Source organism: Scomber scombrus, chromosome 3 (genome assembly GCF_963691925.1).
Source record: "Scomber scombrus chromosome 3, fScoSco1.1, whole genome shotgun sequence".
Classification (NCBI taxonomy): Eukaryota; Metazoa; Chordata; class Actinopteri; order Scombriformes; family Scombridae; genus Scomber; species Scomber scombrus.
The window spans coordinates 28,817,907-28,836,653 of record NC_084972.1 but is presented as its reverse complement, the minus strand read 5'-3'; the positions used below and the strand labels follow the sequence as shown (position 1 = coordinate 28,836,653).

The 18,747-nt window shown below is 37.5% G+C and overlaps 2 protein-coding genes across 2 annotated transcripts in view; one reads left to right on the top strand and one right to left on the bottom strand.

The window, feature by feature from the left end:
* nisch (nischarin) overlaps positions 1-6,955 on the bottom strand; it is a 29,003-nt gene extending 22,048 nt beyond the window's left edge. Inside the window, exons 1-9 of the mRNA XM_062415802.1 lie at positions 6,772-6,955; positions 5,187-5,270; positions 4,706-4,888; positions 3,078-3,126; positions 2,348-2,511; positions 2,128-2,223; positions 1,403-1,498; positions 1,146-1,298; positions 241-309 (exon numbers count right to left, since the gene is read on the bottom strand). Coding sequence (XP_062271786.1) covers positions 241-309; positions 1,146-1,298; positions 1,403-1,498; positions 2,128-2,223; positions 2,348-2,511; positions 3,078-3,126; positions 4,706-4,888; positions 5,187-5,270; positions 6,772-6,852 — 975 coding nt within the window. The 5' untranslated portion in view covers positions 6,853-6,955. The remainder of the gene's footprint in view (positions 1-240; positions 310-1,145; positions 1,299-1,402; positions 1,499-2,127; positions 2,224-2,347; positions 2,512-3,077; positions 3,127-4,705; positions 4,889-5,186; positions 5,271-6,771) is intronic.
* A 2,974-nt stretch (positions 6,956-9,929) lies between these two features.
* wu:fb55g09 (coiled-coil domain-containing glutamate-rich protein 1) lies at positions 9,930-11,688 on the top strand. Its single transcript, XM_062415659.1, has one exon. The coding sequence runs from the start codon at positions 10,368-10,370 to the stop codon at positions 11,022-11,024; it is 657 nt and encodes a 218-aa protein (XP_062271643.1). The 5' UTR covers positions 9,930-10,367; the 3' UTR covers positions 11,025-11,688.
* The last annotated feature ends 7,059 nt before the right edge of the window (positions 11,689-18,747 follow it).

Genomic DNA, 18,747 nt, shown 5'->3' with positions numbered 1-18,747 from the left:
AAAAACAGGCCTTACTTAAAGTCAACTTATGTCACACTTATTTAAATCTGCTTTAAGTAAGGAGAAAATAAGCCGACTTACTGAAGTTTAACTTGTGTAAGACTTATTTAAATCTCCTTTATGAAACACAATGTGCTGAAAATGAGCCTGACAAACTAAAGTTTTTTTTATTATTCTCCGACATTGATGCAGCATTGAATCAATTCATGTAGATTATTATCATCACATCAATCAACATACCTGGAGGTTTTCCACTGAGGACAGCTGGTTGCGACTCAGATCGAGAAACTCCACCTTAGGAATCAGTTTCTATATGACAGAGAAAAACTCAATGTCAGCACACAGGAACTGATGTTTGAAGCCTGAACGATCTTTAATCACTTACCCAGCCTGCCCTGTACAACAGCCATGACCCGTGACACATCTTTAATTGAATCACCATAAACTAAATGTTATTAAATCATCTGGATCTCAAGACTTCAAACAAAGACACAAACTGATCTTATGACATTTCAACTCATAGTTCGGTTTCCTGTTAATTACTGTGATTAAAAATGCAAGAACATGTGTTTCATTTGAGAGGCACAGCTGCCACTGAGCAGTCGGACCAGCTTTTGACAAAAGTTTAAGCTCACTTTGTTGCCAAATTTTCCAAATTACTCCAACAAATGAAGGTTTTACACATATTATCAATGTGAATCATTAATTAAACCATATTTTTATTCATTTCTATATATGTTTGTGACCATGGGAACTTAACAGAACAGAGCAGTGATACAAGTCCTTCCAAGAAATCATCAAAATGTTTCCCCTTTTGCTTTGTCTTGTTGTTGTTTGTCACACAGGTAGTGGGTTGAGGTTTATGGGTTTCCTTTCAGTCTGGGTATTTCCTTTTCTTATTATGTTGTTGCATACATTTTTAAAGACCCTAACCATATATATTAATAAAAAAACAATGATAACATCTGAGATACTGTGTGAAATAAACAGACAAACAGACAAGTGTTAATATTTGCTCCTCTGATTTCACTGTAGGGAAAAATAAAATAAACTAATAGAAGCAACTTTTAAACACCATTATTGACTGAAATCTGGGTGAAGCTCAAACTTCCTGTCTGCGTTTAGGTTCGACGGCCATATCTCACCACTGAGCTGTCGATGGTGCCGATGCAGTTGTTGCTCATGTCCAGCGTGGTCAGGTTTCTCCACACGGGGATGACGGCGGTGACGGCACAGCCAGACTCCGCCCCCTCCACCTCCCACTGTGAGAACTCGCTCGCCTCCGGGACCAGGATCGACTGGAGAACGCCATCAACATCACAGTACACAAGATACATTATATACTCCCTAAACATATTATATATAATATATATTATGGAGAAGTATTTAATCTAAACGGTACCATCATAGTTTCTGTGGAGTGGTGAATCGTCAGAGTTGCCAGACTCGACCTCAGAGACGACAAACCTTGAATTTGCTGAGAGCTGCACTCACTGATCTGAGGAGAGAGAGACAGAAATTATGTTTCAATACAAATTTTAGCAGATTTATCGAAAATCTCCCATCGACTACTGTTACAGGAATATACTCAGGTGAAAATTACACGATTACATAATTAACTGATCACCATCATCTCAGGTATATCATGGCATTTGACTGCTGCTGCTCACATTAGCTGACATTGGTGTGATCATATCAGTTAATTTGTGTGTTTTTATTCAGCTACAAAGCTGTAAGAGAGAGGTGTGTAACATGCAAAAAGGTCCTGTAGCCTGAGCTGAACTGGGAAGATTATCGTTAAATATTAAGTGATGAATCCTAAACCACAAACTGATCTGACCCCACCGCCCCCTTTATCCTTTACTTTTTGGTCTCTTTATGTTTGGCAACAGGTAGTCTTTACACCACAAAGCTCCCAGCACCATCTGCTTATGTGAATAAGCAAAACAGATGGTGCTGAACAGGTGGTTAGTCACTCCTCCAGCCTGGCACTAACCTGTTATTATAAATGGCTAAAACGTGGGCGGATTAGGTTTCAGCTCTCCCATATCAAACATGAGATTTCTCAAGGCAGGAATGCTAAATGTGTGCAGATAAGAGGAGACTATTTCGAGGGTGGACAGTTACCTCTATCTGCAGCAGTGATTTGAAAAAAGACAAATCGAAGGAGAGACTGCTCTCCTGGATGTTACTGGTTCCCACTGGACCTGTGGTGCCAGAGATCTGAGCGGCAGACACAAAATCAGTGAGAACATACACCATCTGTGCTCCTGAGAAGGAAGTCAGGGCAAAACAATAAACTGTACGATTGGGATCAGAGTTCATTAAAGGGGTGTGTCTGTGTCACCTTGAGGTATCGCAGCCTGCAGGTGAAGTCGAGAATGTGTCCCAGGTCAGTTTTGGCGTCTCCGTTGCAGCAGGTCGGTTTGGCCAGACGGAGCTGCTGGGAGACGGAGTAAAGCTGCAGAGGACACAGAGAAAACACCTCGCCAGCCTGCAGCAGCTGCTCACCTACAGAACACAAACACAACACAGAGAGTTGATACTAATCACTGTTTTGTTGCAATATGGAAGTCAGTTTATATCTGTTTGTATATACATGAACTTTAAGCCACTGAGGATGCAGCAGCTGAGAGTAACATGTTTCTGCTGCAGCACATCATAAGTGCCTTCAAAAGCTACTGAAACTCGTTTTTTCAGTGAAAGATAAAGCAGAGTGGACAATGGAGGAAAAAATATTAAACTTCACATCATGTCATTATGAGTCTGTAAAAACTGGTCACTTGACTGAATTTGACCTTTACATCCTTATTGTGTCAATAAATGTGTATTGTCCCTTATCAATAAAGTACAGTAGATACAAAGTGCATTCTGACTCACTGCACATTATCTCTTAAACTAAGAAACAGATGGTTTATTGTAAAAGCTTAAAAAAGAAAAACGGCTGCAGGGACAAAATCCTCTGCAGAAACACAGAGAAACACAACACCTCACAGAAGGAGTTTCATTAATTGTTTAAACGGTTGTAGAATCACAAGACGAGAGGAAACAGGTCAAAGGTGAGGGAAGAAGCTGACCTTTATTAAACAACTCCTCAGCCAGTGCTGCTGTGATGCCGTTGATTTCCTGAAAGAGAAAAACAGTTTGGTAAAGCTGCATTCACTTCGAAGTAACAGTGAAACTTGTAGACTTATTTACGTAATGATATTTCTTCACTGCTCAACAGACAGCCAATCAGGGTTTCAACTCTCTACCGATCTTTTCTTGAAAAATGTTTTTCAAATAAATGTTATCAGGATAACTTTGAAAAAATTATTTAGATGCTTTAGAATTAACTGAATAATTTAAGATGGCTAGCATCATGTTAGCCGGGAGTACTTAAACCAATGCAAGACCCACAGCAGCTTGATCCTCAGCTCAAACAATGAACATCATATTTTCAATAGTTTTCATCACAGTTACATTACAGTTATGTGGTAATGCAGCATTAATGCAGATGAGTTGTGTGTGATTGAGACTAAACTCGTCTGTTACAGTCTCGTGTCGATCAACTAACATCACATGAGAAGGTTTTTCTATCGGCTGTTTACTCTGTAGAGTCCTGAGGACTCAGACAACACTGGCCTGTCATTGTACCGACATCATGTGATCAAGATGACTTCAAATACTGCTAACAGAAGCACTTCATCTACTGAACAGACGGGGAAAAAAACATCTTTATAAAACAAACATATGATTGTTCTCTCATTTATATTCCATCCTATAAGACCAGCAACACAGACATTTAATCTGTAAATTATTATTTCAATTAACTGTCTATATCATCTATAAACAGTTTTTGCTTAGTTTGTAATAATTCAGTTTATACTGGCCATTAAAAGATCCCTCTTTGTGTTTCTAATGTTTGCTGCTTAATAAACTCATCTTTAATCAGTCATAACCCTTTTAATTGAATTACAGGATTTAAAAAAAAAAAAACACCCCAAAATATGTCTCACTGAATATGACAATTTACAATGTTGTTTTAAAGCATCTTCATTTAGGAAAACATTTCAAAATGGATAAATACATTTCTGTGGAAAAAGTAATCTAAATGTTGCAGTTTATTTTCATGTTTTTCTTGGATTGGGCTCCTTAGTTCCAATGAAAGGAAGTCTTAATGCTACAGTATAAAACGATATTTCATAAATGTCTTTGCCTCCAACTTTGTGTCCACAGTTTGGGGAGAGCCAATTTTTATTTCAACTTCACATTGTAACTGTACACAAAGCCAGAGCCATAAAGAAAGGGTGTTTTGACTGGTCTGCCCAGAGCTCTGACCTTAAACCACAATACCCCCATCTATCATATTCAGCACGAACGGGAACATTGACTTTGAGCCAAGGCTAATCACTCAACATCAGTGTTGTGGTGGCAGAATGGGAGCAAATCCCTGCAGAGAGGTTCCAAAATCTGGTAGAAAGTCTTCCCAGAATAGTCGAGGCTGTTATAGAAGCAGATTAATACCCATCGTTTGGTAATCACGTCCAACCGTATTCATACTTACTTCATACTAGTTGCAGTATTGTTATATTTTTCTGTTATTACAACTGAAGTACGAGCAGGCAGAATACATTCAGGTGTAGCACCAGAAGGCTGAAGCACCTAAAGAGGTTGCAGTACATGTGCAGAGGTTGCAGTACATGTTAGCTTCAGGTTTACTCACATAAAGGTGAAAGTGCAGGAAGCAGGCGAGTGGAGTGGGAGTGGCCTGTGGGAACTGCTGTAGCAGCGTCTGCAGGTAGAGCTCCAGCTCCTTCTGCCGCCGCTCCACCAGACTCTTCGAGTTCTTCCCCAACATCTTCTTCGGAGGCAGCAGCCGTTTGTCCACCTTCTTCTCTGCTGTCAGCTGGAGGGAAACAAACAATAGAATGAAACCAACAACTATTTTACAATCATTTAAGCATCCTTTGAAAAGCAAAAATGACAACTATTCTTTGTTTTGTAGCTTCTCCAAAGTGGGAATTTGCTGCTTTCCTCTATTTTTATCATGATAAACTACAGTATGTATCTTTGGGTTTATGGGTCACTTTAGGCTCTGGGAAATTGTGAGTGACATTACTACCATATAGACATTAAATGATTCATTCAAAAACTTAAAGGACAGATTAATCAAAACTGCTCATTGACCTGCTCCAGTCTCTTACCTTCTCGTGGAGGTCGTGGAAGTCGCTGTATCTGTGCTTCACAGTCCATTTGTGTTCTCCATCCGTCACCTCGATGATGTAGACCTGAAACACCAGAGCAGGACTGATTACAACCTGACTGCACTGGATATGCTGGAGTCAAACCAGTTCCTGAGCTGAACAGATGCTCCAGTAATAAATGGAGAAACATCAAGATCAACATAAACTGTATTTGTCATTATGGGGAAATGTAGAGTTAACACAACAGTTACAACACAGGCAGTAACACACATAACAAAAGGAAAGTAGCACACATCATAAGACATCAGTCTCAGAAATGATGAAATGTAAAGTTGCAACAATTAGTCAATTAATCTATTAGTTGCCAACTATTTTGATAATTGATTAATCATTTTTCACCCAATTCTGACGTTTTAAGGACCAAACAGTTTGCTGATTAATCAATAATGAAAATAATTGTTAGTTTCAGCCCTTAAAAATAAGACCAGAACACAAAAGATGATCACATTTAACACCAGAGTCCATCTGGTCTGACTATCAAGTATCATACTCAGGTCTTGTGATACCATCTGATCTCCACGACAAATCAAGCTGCTGAGGAAGGCCATGAGATGAAACTGAAAGCTTCAAAGTATAATTGCAGTAATTAGACCATGTGATTCAAGATTACTTTCTGTCAAACTATGTCCATTTCTTCAGTTCAATTCAGACTTTTTTAAAGAAGTCTCAGCTCATGAGAGGTCAACACAATAAAATATTAAGAAGATAAACGAGTAAATAAAGAAAATAACTTAATATTTAACAATAATCTTCCTAGTTCAACACTGGCTATAGGATCTGGTTGCATGTTACACACCTCTCTATAACAGCTATGTAGCTGAATACAAACACACAAATGAACTGATATGATCACACAAATGTCATTTAATGTGAGCAGCAGCAGCCATGATGTACCTCAGATGTTGGTGCTCAGCTAATTATGTAATAAATGTCTTTTTTTTTTACCTGAGTATATTCCTGTAACAGTATGTAACTGATGGAGATTTTCTTTAAATCTGCCAAAATTTGTTTTGAAACATAACTTCTGCATCTCTCATCAGATCAAGTAAATAAATATACAAACTGTCAACAAAAGAAGAAAACCCCACCCCAAATTTTGAGAGAACAACATTAAAATTGCTCTTCTACTAATGATCAATGTTGATTTTATGAGCCATGTCAGCAACTTTCATACGATAAATGAAACTGTACTGAACGTAAGATGATATATTAACAAAATATCCTCCCTGTCAGAGAAAACAGAGGCTGTAGGAGGAATGTCAGCTCTGTAAACACCAGGTGAAATATTAATATAAAGCTTATTTAGCATTTAGCTCGTCTGTTAGCTGTTAGCTTGTAAACTAAAAGGGTTAATTTAGTCCAACCTCTGAGGAATAAAGACATTAAAGCTGATGCTAAAAAATATATGCTATAAAAGGATATTTATGACATTCACTATAAGAAGGAGGTCATCGATATTAACTCGCTGTCACTCTGTCAGATCTGAAGCTAAGCTAAGCTAAAAATGAAACCGGACGTATCTTACTGTGTAGTTTTCCACCAGCTCCGAGCCGACAACACACACTTTCCTCTCAGAAACCTCCTCTGGAAACTGGGAGGAATCCATCTTCTTTAGAGCAAAGACGAGCAAATGTAACCCTGTGAATAAATATGCAGCTGTAGAGTAAAAACAAGCTTCGTTTTTCTTTAGAGGAGGCTTTCCACCGCTATCCTCCTCTAGACGCCATGTTTGTTATGATGCCTGATCAGCTGATTGGTTCAAAAAAAAGACCAAACTTTATTCATCCACACAATGCTGGATTTAGTTTCACATTCATTAAAGTTAAAGGAAACAAATAATATGAATGATATTGATGTAGAAAAGGGTGTTATAGGAATATAGGAAGGAAAAGCCTTAACAGTGTTTAAGCCCTCTTTCAGTCAATCAGACATTTTGCTTAAGATAAGTTAAATTAAGATGAATGATGGTTGACAGAATCTCTCTATTCTCCATAATATTGATTATATTATCCTTATACCTGCTGAATCTCTCAATTCAATTCAGTTTATTTTATTTATTTTTATTGTTGTTATTTGGTTTTTATATTATTTTTATTATTTCTATTGTTAATTGTATGTACATTTCTAATGGAAATCCTAAATAAAATATTCCAAAAAAAGATAAGATAAGATAAGATAAGATCTTTATTACAGGTTGGTATTTGTACTTTGTTACTCTGATTTTCTGGGTATCTGTAGCTACTTTACTTGAGTATTTCACTTTCTGATGACTTTTTTACTTTTACTACCTACATTTGCAAAAAAATATCTGTACTTTTTTTACTCCTTACATTGTAAAAACAGGCTCATTACTTGTTTAAACCTCAGTGACTTGTTGACGAATATCCAAGTTTTTTTCTTGTAAATTTATGACTTTAATATCAGAAATTGTGAATTTTTTCTCGAAATTTTATCCTTTAAGTACAGTGTTTTTTTTTATCTGGACCTAGTCTAATGTGGTCTGGATGGTAAAAGCAAAATACACGTTTCACAAATCTGAAAGTGGATTTTAAAACTATTAAGGCTTTCCTACAATGTCTAACCCTTGTTCATAAATGTAAGTGGTCCAAAAACAGAACCAGACACTAAATATCATTATTTATGTCCTCCCCTTTATCTTTTCCCCCAAACCCCCCAATCAGAATCTCATTTAAATGTGGTCTCATCCCTCCATCTTTGTCTGATAATAGATCTACACCTCATCTTAGAGTATTACCAGCAGCCCAGTAACAACGCTGACAGTGTTAAACATAGAGGTAGTATGAGGTCATAGATATAATACACCCATGTTTAATGAGGTGTGGTGTTTTATGACTTGGTGACTGCTAAATATTTCTGAGGCGTGGACCAGACCTTACATCAACAGATCCATTCTGGTAGCTTTAGGTCATTTGAAATAAGGATAAGTTCACAATAACTTATCTTAAAAATACTGATATACCCACATGTACAGTGAAAGAGGGTAATTATGTTCATATACTGGCAGTGATTGGACCCCTTCCTGAATGGAGTTTAATAAACGATGCAAGAAAGAATTGAGGACTGGATTTTGTCTCTTATTGTTTATGTTTAACTTGAAAAAGTATGTTATTTTATCAGTAAAGTCAATAAGCTAATTAATAAATAATTTTACTTTTGGCGTACTCACAAGTATCATAAGATAGATGTAGAATTGCAAATTGTAATCGAGTAACATCATCATTAAAAAGGGCTGTGAAGACTGTCAGTGTTTTTAAAGCCAAACTGTAATATACATCGCAGCCATGTGGGGTCAGTAGTGCAGCTGCAGACTTGCAGACTTGTTATGGTCTTCAATGGACTGTTTTGTTGAACTGAATATGTTTAAATGTGTTTGAGTTGGAGTGAATTGTAACAGCATGGACAGTTGTACTGGTCGTACCGTAGGAAGCAGGTTTAAAGGTCTCCCTGAAGAATAAGGCCTTGTGTGGTGACATTTAAGACAAAGTTAATAATTTATTCCTTATTACATGATGATTTAGGGGATGCACGTTTTAGTAAAATATTGGATGACTATAAACAGGAAGTCTTTAACCAAGAGGCTCTGAGAAGCTGCATTTTGACACAGTGTGATGAGGTTTAGCAGGTATAATGCTTACCAACGTTAGTATGAGGCTGATGGGAATGGTTGTTTGACTAGTAGCCTATTTGGTCAAAGAACAAATTACAATTATGACCTAATGAAGCGCTAGATGCAGAAGTCAGAGGATAATTATATTTATTGCAATTTGTCCTCTAGTAACCTAATATGTGCCAACTTTTCTGCCAATCCATCCAGTAGATGTGGAGACATTTCACTGGATATGTGAAAACACTGATCTGCAGGTGGTCACTAAAGTCACTGTGATTCATCCTCTTTGGGATTATACAAGTCTGAACAAAATTTCAGTTGGTCCTGTAGTTGTTGAGATATTTCAATCTGGACCACAAGAGGTGTATCAACCCACATCGCCATCCGCACAGCGCCATGCCACCAGTGTGGTTTTACTGAGGAACTTTTTCTACTGGCAGATTTTATGTGTAGAGCTTTTGGACAGAAGACAAAGTTTATTTTTGTATTGTAATGTGTTATGTAAGAAATGATGTTCTTGTTTAACAAATTTGTCACCTCTACAATTGTATTTTTAGTGTCTTTTGGCTTCATGTGGTCTTCTCAACACTTGTTTATTCATGACATAATACACAAAATAACTAGCAAACTAACTCCTGTTGTTACAACTACAACAGTTGTGGTGCTGTTTGTTGCCACTGTGCAGTGTGTGTGCGTGTTGTCAGAGGGCGGGCAGTAACAGGGGGCAGTAACAGGGGGCAGTAAGCAGCTGTGGATCAGATTTCAGCTGCTAAAACCGAAGCGGAGTGAACCATCCTGCAGCAGGGAGCAGCTTTTGCTTTTTACCACCACAGCTTACAACTGAGGCACCTACAGGAAGCTAAATATTGTAAAATATATTATACTTGCATGTAGAAGTAATGTCTTATAAAATCTGTCATGTTACAATGTTATTAATCTGCAGTGGAGTAACCTGGCAGCACCGACTCCCCTCCCCCCTGTTAAACCTGTGAATGGAACCTTCCAGCTCTTTATCCTTGGCTCTAAGAGGAGGCAGAGCCACAGTCAGTGCTGATCAGACCTGAGTGTGACACAGAGGCTGGTTCAAAACTGAGAAATAATACTGCTTTAAATCTTCTAGAAGGCACTTAAAAACCCTCCAGCAGCTCAATTTAGATCAATTATCAGAGCTGCAAGGAGCTGATTTGAGTTTTAGAGAGGTGAAGAATAGAAATTAGAGACACAGAGGAGGGCGTGACAGACAGCCGAGCAGGCAAGCTGCTGCTGCCAGGGGAGGAAGAGCAGGCTATGCACCAGCCAAAGCCAGAGGTCAAGAAAAAAATCTCAAGAATAGTGAAAAGGTAGACTCAGAGCGAGAGAGAGGTCATTTGTGATCTGAGTCTGAAAATAGAGACTAGCCTCTCTTTGTTGTTGTGTGGGCAACCGTGCGGGGAGGAGGATGTGAAGGAGAGCAGCAGGGAGGAAAGGGAGGCGACTGCAAGAAAGACAAGAAAATGCTCTCAGAGATGATATGCACGAAGAGCTGCCAGCAGCAGCCTGAGCAGGCAGGCGAAGTGGCACCGCAGAAGGACGCTGCCAGCCGCAGGAAGCGAGGATGGTCCAAGAGCTGCAGGGGGCGCCTGCAGGGGCGGAGGACAGGAGGGGGAGGGTGGCCCAAAGGGCGCAACCATCATCAACACCCTCAACGTCATCATCCTCGTAATCATCTCCGACACCTTCAGAGGCCGGTGATGTCCCTCCGTCCCATCAACGTTAAGGGGAACAGGGCGAGGGGGATGCGAGCACCCAAAAACACCAACCAGTTTCTGATGCATGAGAAGTACCAGATGCAGCACATGAGGTCAGACTCAGTGGGCAGTGACAGTGGCAGCTGCTCAGACAGTGACATGGAGCTCACTGACATGGACTCATACCTGGGCGTCCTGGAGAATGCCAGAGGAGCCCTCCTGGACAGTCCTAACCCACATGGCTCAACAACGCCACCCAGGCCAGTACTGGTACTGCATGAAAACCATCTGCATCTACAGGAGGACAGTTTACGTCTGCAGGAGGACAGCATGCAGTATTTCCCTTCAGAAGCCGATCTGATGCAGAGTCAAAATTTCATGCAGAGGGACTTTGTTGAGTTCTGTGACATCCTGACGCCCTGATGGGGGACTTTCAGGGAACTGACAGTCAAACCTCAGACTGAACGGGGGTCAGGTTTGTTCTGAACATCTCCATCTTATCAAGTCATTCAGCCTTCAGATTTTAAAAATCTGCCTTGCAGGGTGAGATCATTTCACCACTTTCCAGCAGTATTGAGTTTTTTAAAAAAGATAACTTTTTTAAATTCAAATGTCATTTTGTGTGATCTGCCTTATTCAGTCTTTTTTCAAGAGTCTGTGACTCTTCTGTTTAGGGAACAATAAGTCGAACCGCACTGAGAAAAAAGTGAAATACTTGATGGTATTTTTCTACATTTAAGAAGAAAAATTTAAACTGCAAGAATGTAAGATTAAATGACATCATTATGGCAGATGTTATGGTTTTTTTTACAGGTCATGTCTGGTCTTGTTAAGTGTGTCAGGGTGCTATAATGTGCTGCTTTCCTGTTGTTATTGTTGCACACAAAGGGAGATGGGCTGGGTGGTGGGAGTGAGCTCAAACAGCCAATCGGCATCGAGCTGGCTGGATTAGGCTGCAGATGGTTGATTGGCTGATGCAGAAATAACATTTTTATGTACAGAATAAAAAGAAAAATGGAAATAAATGTCTGATTGGTGTAATATGGACTGACTGGTTGTTTTTATGGATATAAATAAGTACTTTGAATATTTGAGTTTTTGAGTGTTTGAGTTCACAGGGCCAGTGTGTCACTGAGTCATCAGGGCAGTTCACAGTGAGAAAGAGTTAAACTATGTAAGAATAAATACTCAGTGATATTCAAATGCATCAGAGCAGGTCACATGACAATATGTGAGTGAAGCAGTAAGAACAAAGAAGAGCCATCAAGAAAAACATTAATTAAATATAATATTAAACATACAAGCACAGAAATAAGCATTTAAAAGTTTTTTGAGTTGGATGTTGCATAATTTAAAAGATGACGTTGCCTTTATTTTATTTTATTTTGCTATAAAACAACACACACATAACACACTTACCTTGATATACACAAAACATGAAAAAAGGAGTGAAGAAAACCAAATCAGATAAAATCCAACATTGACACACATATATATTTACACATAAATAAAACTTATATCCACGTTGATTGTGGACGTCCATCCAAAATCATGACACAGTAACAACAATGACTGCTGACGTCTGCTACAGTGACATGCAGATTTATTTATACTCACTTTAATATTATACTCATTATAGTACATAAACTAAGATGTTAATACACTCAACATCCTCTTTTTACTCTGAGTATTAATAAACCAAAGGCAGCTGGTCTCTAGTCCGCTGCTGAGCCATTTAGACGATCATACACATGCTCTGCTGCTGAAGACTTACAGTAACCCTATTAAAATGTTAAGCCAGTTTAATTATTTAAAACCTTCAACACCTATATTGATTATTTTATTATATTTGAGAACTGTAATGTAGGCCGTTACATTATCTTATACAATCTGTAAGCAGGCAGGTTCCTGCTTAGAAAGTCTGTGGTAATAGAAATTACATGTAGTCAGTTCTTACTGTATATGTAACATCTTCTTATAACTAGCACCACTATGTGTTTTATATTTCTATTAATACATTTTACACTCAGGCACTAAAGCCAGAAATGTAGCGATGTACTCTATGTTCCTGAATGCAGAACGGTTAAAGTGGATTACATAATGTGAAGTGGGCTGGTCACACCCACTCAGGACCGGCAGGGAAGTGTGTAAGCCTCTTTGTGTTTGTGTGTCATAAACTAATAACGGCTATAAAGGGTCAAAGTGAGACGAACAAGCAGGTTATGTTTTGATTTATAAGAAAGTTTAAGACAAGGAAAAGGAGAAAAAAAGAGTGTTTAAAGTTATCAGGCTGCACATAAAATAAAAAGGTTATAAATCCTTTATTTAAGCCTTTTTAGTCTGATTATTAGTCAGTGGCATAGACTTAATATAATACACTGCAGATACTGTTCTGCATTTAGACAATATTTACAGAAAATGCACTACACAATCAAATTATAGCTTTCTCCTCCTTTTGAACTACTGCATATAAGAAAATAAGCTTATTATGAACATTTAAATCTAAACAATACATGAATCTACCCTTTAATATACATAAATGTGTGATTTAGAGTTAGCTGAAACTCACCACATCACCATGAATGAGTCAGAATCTGAAATGACATTTACTGCTAATCTACTGAGCAGGCTAGATAGCTTTTAGCAGGACTAATTTAGTTTTATTTTTGGTCTCCATCAGGACTAAAGCTCCTGCCTCGAGTGAAATGAGATAAAACTGAATTAGCATGACGCTGGTTCATCAAAATTGATACGTTGCAACATTTCAAAGCTTAACTGGACACAGATCTGTTGCTTTAGTTGTTTCTGTGTAGAAGAGAGTGCAGTTTTGTTTGTCACTTACATTTTAACATGATTTTTGTTTCATACTTGAATTATACGTTTCTTGGCATAATAATTTCAAGCAGATTTTTTTTTAAATTACCCAATTTTGAACAAATAACTTTACTGTGTTGGGCTTTGTAAGATGATGTGGCCGTTGAGCTGGTTTCAGTTTAGTTTTCATCATATTTCAAACCAGATTAACACTGATTTACTTCACAGTGTTCAATAATACTTCAATTTGAAACTGTGAAGAGCTGTTAAAGGTTTAAAAGTAAGACCTCGAGTGGTATAACATGGTAAAAATTAGTTGTGGGCCCCTAACCGTTTGTTTAATTTGATTAAGCACAAAATAATTTATGAATATAAACCTTCGAACTCAGCGTGAAATTACATAATAAAGACATTTAAACTAAACTGTAATTTATAGTGCTTTGAGATTATACTACTCATTAATCAACAGTTCAAACTGGAAAGGAAATACACCCCATTTCCAAACTTATAATATGAGTTTTATGACCTTTTTAGAGTTTAACATGCCTTTTAAACACTGTTTCTAAACTTTACACATCCCATGATATTCTCTTATATGTGGTAACTTTTGTGTGGTTACGTGGTAAGCTGCCTTTAGGATGTTTAATTTGTCCACATCACCACAGTGAACTCAGACAACCTTGTGCAAATAATAAACCTAAATGTCAATATAGAGACCTGCCTCACTCTAATCGTCTGTGGTTAGCAGTAACTTTATGCCAGCAGCCAGTCTAACCTCTTCAGTGTGACCTTTGACCTGTAGATCAGTTGACCAGCCCAGTTGGCACAAAATGAGACTCTTATTGCAGTTTTGTTGACCCAGAATATAAACAAAAAGACACAGTCACACTGACCAAAAGTGTGTGTTTGTACTTTTTCTTATCTTATCAATGACAGACAAAGTTGTCAGTGAGTGTTTTGTCTCTACTGTTTCTACTGTGGTTCCTGTTTCTACTGTTTCTGCTGTTTTCATTGGTCAGCAGCAGCTTGCACTTTTAAGTCAGAGCTGTTATGCAATGCTGCGTCTGATTGGTCGGCCGACAGTCTCAAACAGGAAGAGAGAGTGAGCTGGCACACACACACACACACCAACGCACGCACACGTCCACACACGCTGAGCATGGCAGTAAAGTGGTGTGTGTGTCAGATTACAGAAAGTAGATCAGTAACCTGCTCACACTTCCTCTGCTAGCTATGCTAATGCTAATCTGCTGACCCACACAAGCACACTGGTGCATCTATACTTGTGAGGACACTCACTGACATAATCCATTTACTAACTCAAACGTTAATCTAAACCCTAAATCTAACCCTAAAAGCCTAAATCTTAACCCCAAAAACAGCTCTCTGAAGAGGTGAAGACCAGATAAAGTATCCTCACACAAAAATATCTTGACTTTCTAAAAGTGGCAAGAGCACACACACAGAGACACACTCATAGTAAAAAGTGTGAATTGTTGGTAAAGTGGGAGGATGCAAAACAAGTACAGACAGTTACAGTATGAACAAGTTAGAATAATCACTGACACACCCACTAACACACACACACACACACACACACACACACACACACACACACACACACACACACACACACACACACACACTCACTCATATGACCCAGTTGTTGAAATCTGAGACTCGCTGTTGTGTGTTTAAACTCTACTATTGTAGGTGTGAATCTTTAGATAGATAGATAGATAGATAGATAGATAGATAGATAGATAGATAGATAGATAGATAGATAGATAGATAGATAGATAGATAGATAGATAGATAGATAGATAGATTGATAGATAGATAAATAGATAGATAGATAGATAGATAGATAGATAGATAGATAGATAGATAGATAGATAGATAGATAGATAGATAGATAGATAGATAGATAGATAGATAGATAGATAGATAGATAGATAGATAGATAGATAGATAGATAGATAGATAGATAGATAGATAGATAGATAGATAGATTGACACACGTAACATCACATAGGGGCTTCAGCTGTGTTTTGCAAATAACACACCTAATTAGGACAGAAATATGTATATACACACACTACATGGCCAAAAGTATGGTAGTTAAACACATGACTGCAAAACCATGGGTATTAATCTGCTGCTACCAGCTTTACATTTTTTTATTTTCTGTTATTTTTTGGGGCATTTTATGTCTTCTGTAAATAGTGACAGTGTAGAGATGACAGGAAACAGGGGAAGAAGAAAGCTGCAACAATGGTCTCTAAGCCTCAAAATGCTTTATCAATGTATTGAGTAATTTATCATGTAACAAACATATTGAATATAATATAATAAAAATAATATGTATTTGAGTATATACTTAACTATACTGCAGAATAATGACTGAAAGGTCGCAGGTTACTGATTCATTACGCCTGCTTTTAGAAATCTTGGCATCTTGTTCGACTGTAATTTAAACTTTGAGCAGCACGTTACAAAACCTGCACAAACACGTTAAGAAGCATCACCAGAATTTGACTTTATAACTTTTAAAGATGCAGAAACCATGCTTACATGCTTTTATCTCATCACACCTGGATTACAGTAAAAACCTTTTTTAGATGCCTGAACAGAAAAAATGTAGAGCTGCTGCAGACTGCGCACAACTCAGCTGCGAGGCTTTTAACCAGAGTAAACAGGTTTGAACACATCGCTCCTGTTTTACTATCTTTAAACCTGTTTCCGCCACTTTTTCAAATTGATTTCAAGGTTCTTTTAATTACTTACAAGACACTAAACGATCTGACTCCCCATTATACCTCAGATCTTTTATCTCTGCTCGCATTTTGAGATCCTGGGGCCTTCAACCTGCTCCAGACTCTCAGATGAAGACTAAAGGGGGACAAATCTTTTGAAATCAGAGCCCCAAGACTCTGGAACAGCCTGCCTGAGGAAATAAAGCAGACTGAAACAGTGGATGCTTTTAAGTCTAAGATCAAAACCTACTTTTATTACACCGCCTTCACTGATTTCACCTGATTCTAGTTTTTATTGTTTTATGGGCGCTGGTATTTTAATTCTTATGTTGTTTTTCTAGTACTTTTTTCCTGTTATCACTTTGTTTATACAGTTTTTTTATGTGAAGCCCTTTGTATCATTTTTGTTTTGATAAGTGCTATATAAATAAATAAATACATCATTATTATTATTACAGAGCCTTTCCTTAACTAGCCTTAGTTTGTCTTCACTATCTACAATCTCTACTAACATCATAAAGTTGCAGAAGAAAAACACAAGCAGTCAAAGCTGACCAATCACATTCCCTGTTGCCGACACTTTAGCTAAAGGCAAACAGAGCAGGTCACATGATTACTAATCACTGGTTGTATGAGAGTCAAAAGACGTTTTGTATTGCACTCTAAGTGTGCAAATTAACTGGATGGTGATCAGAGGTTGAGGTCTTTTCTTGATATATTGGTAATGGACCTTGTCGAGCTAAACGAAAAACAGCCTGAGAGCTTCGAGGTGGTTGAACAGATTGAGGAAATTCCTCTTTCCAAGATTTGACCCACAATCAACCATGACTGGACTTGTCTTAACTTGTGACTTCGTTATCCTGCAGCTCACTTCTGTAAATCCTCTATTGTGTTTGTAATTGCTTTATTACATAATATCATCTATAATAAGAGGGACTCATTATAAGAGGACACAACATAGAAAGATTTATGTTTTCTTTTAATAATCCTTTCTTCTTATTATTGTTATAAGTACATCATCTTTATTACTGTTTTCTGGCATATTATTATTGGTAAGTGGTTGTAATGGTCATATTTATAACTGTTTTAAAACAACAATTACAAGTCATGTCACACACATTGATTCACTCTAACCTTAATAAAGTAGTCATTTTGAGGCATGCTTATTTGTTTTATTTAAGTAATTACTGAGTGCTCATTTTAACCCAAACCATGCTTTCACTAACCAAGTTGTGTTTGTGCCTAAACCTGAGCGATCAAGCTTTAACTGATTTGTGGCGGTATTGGAAGGAACTGATCATTACGTCATCCTGAGGCATCGGATCACAAAAACCTTGTGTGTGTGTGTCGCTCTGCATCCCGTTACAAACAACGAATCTTGTTGTTTAATTTGGAGGACATGTTGGCCCTTTTTTCCACTCGGAGAGGAACATTTTTCAGCCTGAAGCACAAAACAACTCAAAGTTGTTCAAAATCAGTTTGACACAAGCAGAAATTGATGGTAAAAACACTTCCAAGCCTATAGTTGTGTTAAGCATTCTTCACCTTCCAAAATGTTGGTACAGATCCAAAACTAACCTGACCGGAGGATAATTACACCTGATCAAGAATGCAGTTGACCTGAGGAGACTCAATCAGAGAAAGAGAGGAGCAACACGTCATTTTTACTACACTCTATTAAACTATACAAACACTTTCTTTGGGGTGTCTGTGACCTTTGTTGGATGTCATTACCCTCTTTTCTCTTTCTCCCCTTGTGTCCTGTCTGTCTGAACTATCAGCTATCCAATAAAGGTTAAAATCCCCACAAAAAAAAAGAAGAAGAAATCTCCTGTGGTGAAGCAGCAGCAGCAGCATGTAATTAGAGCTGACAACAGGTCTGCTGGGATCCTCTCTGGTGTTAGACATATTGTTTGGTATTACTCACTAAGACCATGTTTTTCACTGAAGAAATACTGACCAGTCAGAACGTATCTGCCACTTGATGATTCAAGGATTTTAACTTTTTTGTTTTGTTTTGACTCTTACAAACCTCCCAAGAAATCAATAAACAGACAGCAGCAGGTAAAAAAAGTAAAAGAGAGCACATCACACCTGTTTTAGCTTCGTTACACTGACTTCCTTTCTCTCTAGTTTACAAGACCCTAAATGGTTTTATACTCTCTCTATATATAAACTTAACAATGAAGTATTCACATAATTTACTTAAGTAAAAGTAGAAACAATGTAGTATAAAAAGTAGTATAGTAGTATAAAAAGTACTGCATTACAGGTAAAAGTCCTGAATTTAAAATGTTAGTTTATTAAAAGTATGTGTTATATTACACAGATATTACAAGAGTATATTATATTATTTGTTTGTTTGTTTGTTTGTTTGTTTTATCACAAATTAATACATGTAAGAGCATTTTAATGTTATAGTTCATCAATGTGGAGCCAATTTTAGATACTTAGATTAATAGTCATATCTTTTTAAAATGATAATAATATTACACTTTATATTATATATAATTAATATTTTACACAAAGTGCAGTTAGAATGTTAAAAAATCATTATTTAATGTAAAAAGTGCAAT

Coding starts and splice junctions, on each gene's coding strand:
- wu:fb55g09 (XM_062415659.1), top strand. CDS start 10,368: ATGCTCTCAGAGATGATATGCACGAAGAGCTGCCAGCAGCAGCCTGAG.